Source organism: Acanthaster planci, linkage group LG02 (assembly GCF_054643075.1).
Source record: "Acanthaster planci isolate LZ-2023a linkage group LG02, COTS_SCS, whole genome shotgun sequence".
Lineage (NCBI taxonomy): Eukaryota > Metazoa > Echinodermata > Asteroidea > Valvatida > Acanthasteridae > Acanthaster > Acanthaster planci.
The window spans coordinates 28,400,846-28,414,318 of NC_141778.1; the positions used below are offsets into that span (position 1 = coordinate 28,400,846).

Consider the following 13,473-nt stretch of genomic DNA (forward strand, 5'->3'; position numbering starts at 1 on the left):
CTAGAGGCTGGAGTACCTATCTCCAGAGGCCAGGCCTGATAGTGACTTTCAGTTTTATCCCTGATTCAAGGGCTCGCCTGAAGTTGGTGTCCTCCCTCTGTATTCTGTGACAGCCAGGGATGCACCCAGGATCTTTCTGGCCTCCTCCTCCAACTGGTTCTTTTCTTCATCCATCTTATCCAATAGCTCTTTCTGGAGGATGGCAATCTGAAAGGCCATTTCATTTTGGACATCTATCTTAGGCAGAGGCTGGGGTTGAACTGACAGAAAAACATGAAGTTCCGCCGATTTATACATGAAAGGCCACTGAACGCCCCAGAAGCCAAGCATGAGTGCAGTTTAATCACTTACAATCATAACAAGATCTTTGCTATCATAAAATACAGTGCATCTGGATCATCTAGCCTGGAGCAGCAGTGCCAGCGATTGCCTGCGATCATCTACGTAATGTGGCACGATTGTGGCAAAAGTGTCGTGGAACATCCCTAGCGTAGCCTCATATTGCAAGTGTAGTATTAATCGCCTTAGAGCCCCCCATGGCTTTTGGGTTAATTCTGCAGTGATTTACGAAAATGTTGTAGAGAGCCGTATTAAGGGGCACATTCCAGTAGAATCTGTCAGTCTACTAGTCGTATTTTGATCCTCCCTGCCAAAAATGAGGTTGCCCCTTCTAGAAAAAATCCCACCCAAGACCAATACATGCAACCTTCATTTTGCATGTGCTGAAGAGTTTAATTAATAATACATGTACATATTAATTCAAGATGGAAAATATGTTGTATTCTAATATAATTTGCCCCCAGATTTCGAATTTGAATAACAATATTAAGTTTCAACATTCCAATTTGTTCAACTTTTCAGGCTATCAAGTTTTAGGTGGCTTCATAACAGGGTGTAGAAAGTGCAAATGCTGGTATGTGGTTTCTCTTGACAAGATCCTCACTGTCACACCAATTCTAGACCAAAATTTGTTTAGGACAGGGCCCTTGTGTATATCTTATTAATTGCAAATGTTTTCTTGATGTTTAAGATATCAATCTCCTTTAATAGAACCCCCAAATAGTTGTTGAAATCTATTCATAATCATGTTAGTTTACGAACAAATCAACACAAGAGGTGAAGGAAACTTCACTTTTCCACTTTCCCTTATTATAGCACAGTTTATTTTATTTCTGTTAATACAATCTTAACATTATACATTGACAATTCCATTATATTGCATTTAATCAGAGCAAATTACAATTAACATAATGTGGTAGGTTACATGTATCACTGTACTTAAGCCTGTCTCAAGAATAAATAAGACATCAAGTAAAATACACAGTATTTGAATGATACTTCAACAATACATCAAGACGTTACGTACACCCGAGATACAAATTGTCAAAAAAAGAATGAAATGCTATGGCTTTACATGACTTGTGTGGCACTGAAACTAATGTGGAGGTAGTCATTTCTCTAGAATTCTAACCACAAAAACAGGACAGAATAAAAGGAAAAGAAAAAGAGAAAAAAAAAAACAAAGAAAAAGAAAAGAAAGACAAATTTGAAAGACAGATTTCATTCATCAGTTGTAGAAGGACTGAACTTGCAGAAATTTTCCCAATCATGGAACCCTGTTGAAACAAACATTTTATTCAAAGATAATTTATCCCAAAAGCCAATGTCAGTGACAGTTACCCTAGAGGTAGACATAAGGCTTGTAAGAATTACCCAATAATAGACACAGAACATCAAGTTCCAATTTAACCCAGTAAGCACCAAGAATACAACATTAAAAATGAAATTACTTCTGGATTCACTATGTAATGAATTGAAATACACAGAGGTCAATCCACAAGTTCAAGACATTTCTGTGTAACTGTTCCTTTGTCTTACCTCCTAATGTTATGACCCATGTCAGAGTAAATGCCTATATCTGACATTTCATCAGACACTGTGTTAAACAATGCCACCATTTCGCTCATCTTTCCTCAAGTGCCAGGAAACTGCTCATCATCTCAAATAAAATAGGGCAAAGGTACCCGGTAAGACACTACCAATATTTCATAGTCTATGTAAAACCCTAGATCCAGCACTGTGCTGATACATTTGCTACAAATACATCAGCTGCAAATCTGAAACAGTTGTCATACAAGTTGTTAAGAAGACACAAACTATCATGAAATCGGCATAATATTCTGTACTAACAGCTACAATATCAATACACTAACTCCAAGACAGTCATTGTGGCCTTCATCTATTATCAGCAGTCAAAAAAGTTTGTTTTAATTTTCTTATGGAACAATATTCACGCTTAAGCAACCACACTGTACACCGTGCTGTTACACTTAAAATGCTACTTGCTATACCAAGAGTCAGTGATGATAAAATGGGTTTCCTGCTCCAAAGCCATTCAAGTACCACATTAAAAAATAGACAATTCAATGATGAATGTATGCTACTACATGTTACCAAAATATTGTTTTCTGGCCAGTTTAACTTACTGTGATGCAGACAGAGATCCAAAACAAATAACTTGATTGCAATAGCAGACTGCTTGCAACTCATACTCCACCCACATACAAATAACTTATGTCTACAAGTGAATACTTACACTATGTAAATACAAGGTGAAATAGTGATAAACGTGTTCCAAAAGCCAGACTGGCTTGGAAACTGTCTTCCAATAAATACTTAACAATGACACCAAATTTCAGTGGTGACATCCTTCACCAATGTACACATGTGCATGTCATATTTAAGCGTGCCTCTTTGATAGCAATTGTACAAGCTTGTATTCCATGATCATAGTATTGTTACAAGAGAAAAACTGTAAGCATACATTACATACAGGAAACACTCTTTGACATCTAAGTACACCACAACACAGCCGGACATTGGTATTAGGAGGGGTGTTGCCAAAAAAAGTCAATTTTGTACGTATCGTTTTGGAACTTCACAGTACAAACACAGCTTGAAGCATCTCAATCAATATGCAAGCATCTTTTTGTCAAATTTTGCAGATCATTATAAAAGCAAACAATAAAAATGATCAGCACCGAGCACAAAGTGCCTGTGCTCACAGCAGGGCACTTTGAGATAAATTTCAAAAGAAGTCTGATGTCCTGTTCACAATTAGTATTCTTTTTTTTTAAGGAAGGCAAAGGTCCTACTGCAGATTGCCTTCTGATGCCTGGGCCTACATCCTACAGAAACCATCTACTTTAGTAAGTAAAGGTAAGGTAATGCTGCACAACTGAGTTCACATAGGGCAGGCTGTACTTGATAGATGCACATATGAATTCAGTGTAGGTGCTCAGTTTCAAACCTGATTGATTTCAACTGCACAAGATGTGTTTGAATGCCTGAAATTAATTTACATGTTCTTTGATTATGTGATCAACTATGTCATGGCAGTTGTGGTTTAAGAAGAATTCAAAAAGTGTTATCTAGTGCACAAAATGAGCTTTTAAGGGCAAAAATGTAAAATGTGAAATATTTCATGAGGAAAAAGATGCCAAATACACAGCATTTTTACCAATATCATTTAATTACCATTCAAACAAAATGCATAACCAACTTTAACAAATGATGAACTTTTCTACGGGGGTCATACTTAAAGAAAAATACAGAAAATGTTACCAGTCATAAAGTGACCAATGTTAGACCCAGAATTTGAAAACACTGAAGGTCAGTCAAGAGTCACTACATTTTTTACTCATATGACTACTTCCTGTGCTGTACGTACATGTATGTGAGTCTTAACTTCTCTATGCTGTAACACAGTTATGTCTGAAACATGGCTTAGCACAAGTCTGTAATCAAGCCACTTTTTTTCTCTGAAAGTTCATTTAATTAACTCACGCTATTGTGCAGAAAGTTCAGCTTGGCAGACTGGATTCACTGTAGCAGTAATGTACAAATTGAACCATAGAACCCAGGGTTTTAGATGGCTAAGGAATGGCGGGAATACACAACACTGTATATCTGAGGAGGAAAAAAACTTCCTGGATCACAGAAAAATTTTGAACAAGACACAGGTAGGAAGTCTAAGTTACTTCAATTGACATGTTATCTATAAATCTGTCAGATTATTTGGAGAAAAACTTACATAACCTAGCATTAGAATCCCACAAGAACATCATGATAAAATGTAGAAGCACCACATGCAACCATACACGTAAAAACAAATTTTCCACCAAATTGGATTGGTTTACCACATTTTTAACATTCCATTGTTTTTCTCTAACAAATCAAAGAAAAAACGCTACCACAAAAAAAGGTTTACAGATTTAAGCCACTGCATTTGAACATTTCATAATTTCAATTTTAGGAGCAAATACACATGAATGAGTTGATTATGGAAAGGATATTTTTTTGTTTGAAAATGAAAAAATATTAAAAATAGCATTTCTTACCATATAATGGTATGTGTCGGTTTTTCGTCTACTGGGATTATATGTCTCTTTATATACATAATTTAAGCTGTACAAAGGTTATATAATATAAATACTATACACATATATTTAGGTTCACTGTGCGAACAATATGCATCACAATAAAATAAACCTGAGTACATACATCAGCATTTCTACATAAATACACACATCCATACTACATTTAGATTGTCACTTCCAACAATGCACTTAAGAAGTGAGAGCACAGACTGTTACGGAAATTATTTTTAAAAATCCCTCAAAGTTCCCAAATTTTCTATCTTTCTTCTGAAAAAGTTTTCTATTATAGACATTCAAATGTGAAGCTGACATTTCCCTTAAACTGGCAGACTCACATTGTTAACATGGTGCTTCTGCGTGTTAATTTGCACCTTGTATAGTGGTGTTGACTGTACGAGATGAACTGGAATGGAATTTACTAGTACATGTAGTTGCTCTGCAGCATACTTCAAAGTTCTTTAGGACATTAATCATCCATACTTATGAGTATATCTGTAATCAGAGATGTAGCTACCTCTTCATGACCAGAAAAGATTATCTGCAAAATATCCAAATGCCACCAAGAACATGAAAACAAACACACCCCATCCACATCATAGCTGGATGAAACACCAACCAACAAGTACACAAATGAGCAGAAAGGGTTTGGAGCACAAACCAAGACCCCTATATGGTAGACGTATATATTTGTATGGAATTAGCTTCGGTGACTGAGGGATTCACACCTTAGTCTCTGGGCCCTCTGCCTCATGAATGTACAGGTCTCGTATCTTACCAACCAGCCTAGCCATGATGTGGCCGAAAGCTTTGTTATACCAGTCCACAGTCCGGCCCTTGGTGTCCACACGGCAGATGTGCGTTAGACGGGACTTGCCAGAACCACAGGGCTCAATGAGGAAGCGCGAGGCTAGAACTGTGCCTCGCACACCACCGATGAGAGGCCCATCAGGGTGCTCAATGGAGGTGGAGACCAAGGCACTAGTGCCTCGAGGTAGGTCATTTCTCCAGTATCTGAAAGCACACACAGGAAAGTGTTGAAAGAGAAAATGGGCAAAATACCAAAACATCTTTGTTAACGGTTAACCAAAACACTCAACCTGATTAACTTGTGCATGACACAACTCAACAATATGTACCAATGCTACCTTCATTTACAGACAGACTTGAAATATACAAAATTTATAAATTACTTGAAATAAACCATAACTTGTATTAACCACTTGGTGCCAGGGTTTCAAGTAGCGGACTCCTTGGGTTTGTATGCATAGCCAGGCTACCCAAAATCGGACAAAGCAGCTGGGCTTTGTAACAAAAGACCACACTCGGAACGAAAGACCAAGCTGCTGGGAATTGCCAACATTTTTCAGCTGGCGTTACTGGAGGTAATCAATCATTGTTTTGAAATGGTATACCACTGTTTGAGGCATTCAGCACCCACAGATTATCAGCGCAGGCAAAAGTGCTCCAGCGCTCCAGCAATGAGTTATACAGTACCACTGCATGCTAGTCTGGCCGCATTTGAAAAGAAACCACTGCCATCCAGAAATGCACTCGGCCAATTTTGGGAACAAAGGAAATTACACAACACTGCACAATGTGGGCTCTCTTTACTGGGTGGCAGACCTTGCTGCAATACTCGGGCGTAAATGGAAGTTGCCTATCAGATTAGAGTAGCCCACACCGTCATTTGTGTGGGTGTAAGCATCCAGTAAATAAAGTTATGAATTTTTGAAGAATTTTGAAAACGGGAAATCTTGAAAATTACCCAAGAACTCGTCCCGTATATGCCAATTCCAACTGGCAGATAGTGGTTTATTCTCTTTGGAAACAACAAAATCTGAAAGCCAGATCCAGCTACTGCTTATAGCTTCCAAGTTCAGGAGCTCCTCTATGTAGAATATATCAACTGACTTAATATAATTTTTGTTGTATCGTTTGACCACTTTTTATATCTTTCTGCTACAAACGTCACAATTCTTCTTGTAGCACACCACTTGTCAACACATTCACACCTCTTGAAGGGTCAGCAAATGTCAAGCCAGGAATTTGATTTTGCCTGGGATTGAAGGGTCTGAGCTGTTGCCAGGTAGTGGATATTCTCCCTTATCTCTCCTGATGAGGCACTGGCGCCAGCTCAGGCTAAACACAAACACTTGGACTGGAAAGTTATCTCCAGAGCCTTAACTTGCAGATAACAAGACCATGAATGTGCAAATTTAATTTTACTTGACGCACATCCCCACTATCAAACTGATATGAGAATCCACTGCCTACACTGGGTGTCTAATAACATTCCCTGGATGTCAAATTTAGATCAGATTTTACACGACCAATCCTGCTGTAACCTGCTGGTTGCTATGAACTATGAGGCTAATCAGTTAGGACAGTCACTTCAAACTTAAACACACTTTGTACTGACTCAAGATCAGTATATCTATAAGAACCATTGCTCACTTTCTGACGGTCATCATATGATTAGTTACATGTTGCTACATTCCATAGCTAAACTTCTCTGATAATCTCTTACTTTTCTACAGGATGCAGAATGAGGCATTAGTGATGAATTGTGGTGGCATTAAAAAAAAAATGTGTTTTAACCACTTGCCTCCAGGGTTCCTAGTACCAGGTACCTTGGGTCTGTATGCATAGCCGGGGGTGCCCGAAATTGGACAAAGGAGCTGGGCCTTGTAACGAAAGACCATACTCGGAACAAAAAACCGAGCTGCGGGGAATTGCCAACATTTTTCAGCTGGCATTAGCGGAGGTAATCAGTCATTGTTTTGAAACAGTTTATGCTCTTCAGTGTCCACGGATTATGGGGGGGGAGGGGGCAAAAGTGCTCCAGTACTCCAGCAATGAGCGATACAGTACTGCTGCAAGCTAGTCTGGCTGCATTTGAAAAGAAACCACTGCCATTCAGCAATGCACTGGGCCAATTTCGGGAACAAAGGAAATTTTGAAATACTGCACGATGTGGGCTATCTTTACAAGGCGGCAGGCCTGGCTGCAATACTCAGGGCGTCAATGGAGGTTGCCTATCAGATTAGAGTAGACACCAGATGGTCATTTGTGTGGGTGTGAACCTCAGGTAAACGAAGTTATGAATTTTTGAAGAATGTTGAAAAAGAAAAATCTTGAAAATCGCCTGGCAGCTCGTCCCGCATATGCGAATTCCACCCGGCAGGAAGTGGTTAACCATGATTTCATATCAAACAGTTTCCACCTATTATTTATCATTAGTACCACATTCAAATTTCCTTACAAAAATTTTCATCATCAAGATTTATCAAGTAGTCACTGATTGTGAAATTTAAGTAGGAATGGATTAAATACAGAAAACGCTGAAACCTTATGTACCTCAAGACACAATAGTCTCTAGAGGGGTGAGGAGCCATAGAGTTGACCACATACTGGAATACCTCAGTGGTCTTATTCAGGGCGTCAACTGTCCGCCACTTCACCAAGTCCTCATCCCATAGATGTCTGCAGACAAATGAGAAATTAGAGTGGTAAATGAAGTGCTGTAATATTCCACTGACTGAAATGGTTCAAAGGGTTTATACATGTAGTCCTCTAGAAAGGCACTGCATGGCCTACTTTGAGTAAATTAAAGACATGTTCCATGCATTGCAGAGCTTGGTAGTCAATGGTCCTCACCTTTCTCTGAGGACTCTCTGTAGGATGTCTGCAGGGGGAGCACCAATTTCAACGCTGCATTTCCACAGTCTGAGTGGGTGACCATCACCAACTTTCTTGTAGGCTACGTCCACTCCGTCCACTGCTGGACACACAACCCAACCCTTGAACTTGTCTCTGGATTCCTGTAGGGGAATATGGGGCATTCAGAATAAATGAACGAAACACACAAACAAGTCGGACAAACCACACCAAACAATCAAACAAACAAATGAAACACAAAGCTGTTTGAGAAATTCTATTACTGTTTAACATTTTGTGTGTGTGGCAATGTGTCCTATAAATCACGTTTGATCTAGACCAAACCACATGAGCAGGGGAAGCACTTGCAAGATAGAGAATTGTCTCTCACCTTGAGCAGCCCTTGAAGGCAGCTCTCCATGTGGCTCATGTAGTCACCTTGCTCCTCGCTGCTTTTCCTGCCCAGTTCCTCTAACTCTACAGGCTCACCCAGGTCCATGTATGAGAAATGACACTTGGTCATCAGGTCTTCCGGTACCTGGAAACATGCACATTATAGAATGAAAATTCACGATGCAATCGTGCCTCACAGTTACTTTCCAATTCTATACTGAAAATTAATAAACCAAACTAAATGCATGAAGACTACTGTTGCACAAAATGAACTGCAAGCAACATCTTTCACTATATGGCTCATCACTGGCAAGACCTGACGGATAGGCTGGATTCATAATAGTAATCAATAAATATTTTGCTAAATTGGAGAAGTCTTCTAATGTCCATGCTCACTTTTTAAAGAATAAAGCACAAGTAAGAGAAATCCGTAGTGGAGAAAGGACACTGTTACAAAATAGAAAGTGTGTTTTTCTTTAAATTAAATAACACCATTTCACAGTGACATTATCAACGGATTGTATTTCAAGCCCGAAAGCACAGTTACAATGAAATTCAAGGTTGAAGTGCACGTAGGGAAATATCAATTCTATTTCCAATTTCTTGAAAGGCAGTTTCAGGAATCCAACTGGTTTTTGGTTTCAGAATCTAATTTGAAGAAATGGCCTGGACTCTCATTGAGAGATTTGGCCATCATGAAAGGAGATCCTGTCCAAGAAATATGATGGACCTAAAATAACTCCATGGCCTGCAGAAACCAGAAATCCTGCCAAACCATAGATTGCTTAATGTCAATGAGGTAACTGACAACCTAGCACTTCTTGCAGATCTGACTTCTTGTTGATCAAGTTCCGGAGTAGATTGTGCTTCTATTAATAGAAGTCATTGTCGGTGCGCGCAGTCCAAAACGCGACTTATTGAGTTACCAATTTGCATGTGCACTGAGGGAAACCAACATACTTAAAAGCACTGCTTAGATGAATTTCCAATTCGTGCATAGCAAAGCACCCACAGTTTATACTTGGATCCATGTTTTTAAGAACATCACTGAAATTTGTGGTTTTGCTGTTCATCGCTTTCCTTGTTTTTGTTTTTGAAAGTTGTTTGCTATCGTTAACTTCTTTTCCCAAGAATATGAATTTTTAAAAAGATAACAACACAATTAAGATAATGGTGTATTAAATGAAATAAAAACTTTGCTAATCAATTCTGCATCAAATAGTTACTGAATTCTCGGGTTTAGGGCCTTCTTAATGACAGGAAGGAAATAAATCAAGACTTACAATTACAAATCTTACTTTCAAATCTTACAATTGTTAGGAAAAGACTGTTTTCATTTTTAGGAAGTGGGCAAATTGTCAACAATTGTTTTGTGACTAACCATGAAGAGTTTCTTGACCTCCCTGATCATGAGAGCTAGACACTCATTAGCAGCCACATTCTCTATCAGTTCCTTCTGGTCTGGCCGAGATGTGGCCATCTTGCGTGTGCGGCGGGGACTGCTGATCTGACGAATAGTAGGGGTTGGGCTCTTCCCCAGCTGAAACAAGGAGGGGGCAAAGCACACTGCCAAGTTGTAGGCTGTCATCTGAAAAGAAGGCAAAATTCGGATGGCTTAGTACTTAATTCACAAATGGACTGTGAGATTAAAACTGCCTTTGATATTTTAGGAAACTGATTAATTATAGATATGATGTAATTCCAATTTAATAAAGGATGCCATGTTGTCATTTAATCAGTGTTCATAATCATGTTCTAGCATGAAAAGTTACCCCAGCTTTTTGCCTGATTGGAGGGACGAAATTGCTTCATGCTCTACGCAGCACACAGGAGAGAAAATTTAACAATCTCGTGAAATTATTGACATACAAACCCATGAAAACCTAGGCTGCAATGAATTAAAAACTATGAGTGCTGCGTCACACAGACACCAGTGAAATTCACTGTGCAATTCCATTGGAGGCAATTACCTGGTTCTCATTGGAATTTTCAGCAATATCACTCAGGAACAGCAGCAGTGATTGCAGCACCTCACGGTTTTCATCTGGTAGGAGCATGATTGCCGCTTGGAGAGCTGACAAACGCAGGTCCTTTGGCATTCCCGCTGATCAAAGAACAGTAGCAAGCAGGTTTGTTATTGGTTAAATCCAAGTAACAGGAATGTGTTGTTCATTTCTTTGAACAAGGTATTTACCACAACAGCAAGTACACTGCATACTGCACTAACTGCTGGCATATTAGTGTTTAATGTTTATGGAATTATGTGTACAAATGAGTGAACTTTTTTGACATTTGCATATTCTCAGAAAATCTCTCCACATAAAAACACACACAGTGGACTACTGTTTCAAATTACCCCCAAATCACTGCAGCATGTATGCAAAGTTTCCTCCAGTTTATAGCCTCTCATAATGTTGTATCCACAACAGCACAGCTACACTGAGATGGTACAGAATTCTTCCAGAATTAATCCAGGGTTGCAGTTTATATGGATAATGATAGGTGCAGCATTGCATTGCACTGGAAAATAGGACTTGCTCAATGACTGCTGCAAGGACAGAGACGAAAGTTCTTTCATGGCTCCGCCCACTGTGAAAATATTGTACAATGATTTGAATGTGCCACTCATTTTGGATGTAAATGTTGGATTCCTTGTCTGAACTACTAGTTTTTATTTCAAATGTTAGATTTCTTGTTTAGCCATTTTGAAAAGTGTACATCTCTTCACTTTGGTAAAGGGGTCGTTCTCTGTCAACAAATTTGGCATGGATATGGACTAATATTTGCCTTCCTCTGAATCAGGGCATCAACAAATCATCTCAGCCTTGCCATGGCAACAAGACTGGCCCAGAGAGAGGTGGTATTGACAGAGTGAGCCAAATCACCTCATGCACTGGCTAGGCTGACACTGTTCTGGAGATCTATTACACGGTGTTGCTGGGCGACACAAATATGCCTGTTATAATGAGCCACACGGCATAATAATGGTGATTTATTTAGAGCATAGAACACACACATTTTGTTCAAGTAAAACTACAAATATGGCAACTTGGAGCTGTAAAATTTTCACTTTTTAACAAGGACAGTTCAAGCATGCTACTTTGAATTTGAGGTCTGACTTGATAAAACATCTTATCACTGCAGTACCAACTTGTATTAATATGTGCACTTTCCATAGACTATCAGCTGAGCCTTGTAATCTAGCTTTACACAGAGAAGCGATTTGTTTTGAAATAAATTGTATCTCTTCATAATTGTTTTGTCCTTGTGCCTTGAATCTGTTAATGGGGTCATCATTGTGTAACACATGCACCAGTATGCAAGCATCCTCAAATCATAACAAAAGTACAGAGCAACTCCGGAAGTATGGTAGTATTGAAACACATTAAGCAACTGAACTGTGACAGCAAACTGGTAAATACTGAGATCCATAGATCCACTCTTATCTCATTTCAATAATATTTCCCTGCTTTACTAGAAGGATATTCTTTGTCCTGAGACAAGAACAGGACATTTCCACATGATTGGCAATGCTGAAAGAGCGTCTTGGCGTGTTCAACCTTTCAAACTTTACAATTTGGGAATGCAACAGGACAGTGTGGCTGACAGCAAAGACAAGTTGCTTGTTATGAAGACTGCCCCCAGTGGGACACACATATCTACCTTAAGCATTTTGCATATGAATAACTCCTTTTAGAATAACAAAATTATACAGAATTGATCAAATTACTGTAGCACAGTCCAGTGAAATTACTAACAAACCTTTATATCTTGATGAACACTTAACCACAGTAGGAAGTGACGCAAACTGAAGTTAGTTTATATGTAATAGCTACATGTATCACTATGGTGTATATGTTTACCAAGACTGTTGAATGCAGATTATTACTTATTTTGCAATAAACCTTATCTGTAGATACTTACAGGTGAAGATGCTAATAAATGTATCAGACAGCTTGGTTGTAACTACAGGCTCAGGTAAATCTCGAAAGTACTGTTTCAACATATCAGCCACATCATATGCTGTTGTGCCTTCATAGCTCATATTATCTGCAAGTAAGAAATCAAACATACAAAGATATTAAGACGCCTCCTGGGTATGGGTAATTAATGATGCTAACACATCTTATTGTGAGACATCTTTGCCAACGGACTATGCAGACACAGACCTCTTATTGTACCTTTTGGCAAAAATAACAATTTCAATAAAGTTTTGACCACTAAAAAAAAAAAACCCACAAATGATGATGACAACAAGAATAACAAAACGACAATGATGACATCATTAACCACTAGTGTTCCATGAAATTACTTGTTAATAGTATATTTGAAGACCTGTTTACAACCTTGTAGAGCAGTGAATATTTCATATGATCAATACTAGGGAAAGAAAAGACATGGAGCAAGAGAGGATGATCTGGCTTTCTGCGGCAGAGTCAAGTTAGATTACCTGGCTCAATGCCAAAGACATGAAATACAAGTAAGTGCAGCAGATGATTTGCTTTTATGACACCAACTCTAACTGATAAGTCAATCCTGCCTGAAAGACAATATTGTTTTTATTAGAAGGTTGCAAGGAAAGGGATATCCTTGGGGATATAAGCCTGGAAATGAAACTAGATTGCTTGAGAAAATTAAGCATCATGTAAGGCACATTGGACAGCTGACAAGATGAAATAACCCAAGACTTTTTCCCCCCAGACAATAGTTACAGACACTGAGAGCTGACATTTGCTGGGAAAGCAACTGTCTAGGAGGGTGCCAGGGGGGAGATTAGGGGGTACAGTTTTGTTGCATGGGAAAGGAATAAGAGACATTTACCAAACACCCAAGGGAAGACCCTAGTGAATTACACATGTAGACATGAATTACTTCAGCAGATAAATTAATCCTGGCTTTGGGGTAGCTTCCGGAAGACTTCACGACCCTGAACCATGATGGGATATGAAGGAGAGATGACTACATAAGGAAACCGTCAAGGGTT

At 38.9% G+C, this 13,473-nt stretch overlaps 1 protein-coding gene across 7 annotated transcripts in view; it reads right to left on the reverse strand.

The window, feature by feature from the left end:
* Positions 1-1,132: 1,132 nt before the first annotated feature.
* LOC110977239 (rho GTPase-activating protein 7-like) overlaps positions 1,133-13,473 on the reverse strand; it is a 144,356-nt gene continuing 132,015 nt past the window's right edge. For all 7 annotated transcript variants that reach the window (XM_022231180.2, XM_022231179.2, XM_022231182.2 and 4 more), the window contains 7 exons: positions 12,414-12,539; positions 10,460-10,593; positions 9,871-10,077; positions 8,488-8,634; positions 8,097-8,260; positions 7,797-7,922; positions 1,133-5,450 (listed from right to left, as the gene is read on the reverse strand). In XM_022231180.2, the coding sequence (XP_022086872.2) occupies positions 5,159-5,450; positions 7,797-7,922; positions 8,097-8,260; positions 8,488-8,634; positions 9,871-10,077; positions 10,460-10,593; positions 12,414-12,539 (1,196 nt within the window). In that variant the 3' untranslated portion in view covers positions 1,133-5,158. The remainder of the gene's footprint in view (positions 5,451-7,796; positions 7,923-8,096; positions 8,261-8,487; positions 8,635-9,870; positions 10,078-10,459; positions 10,594-12,413; positions 12,540-13,473) is intronic.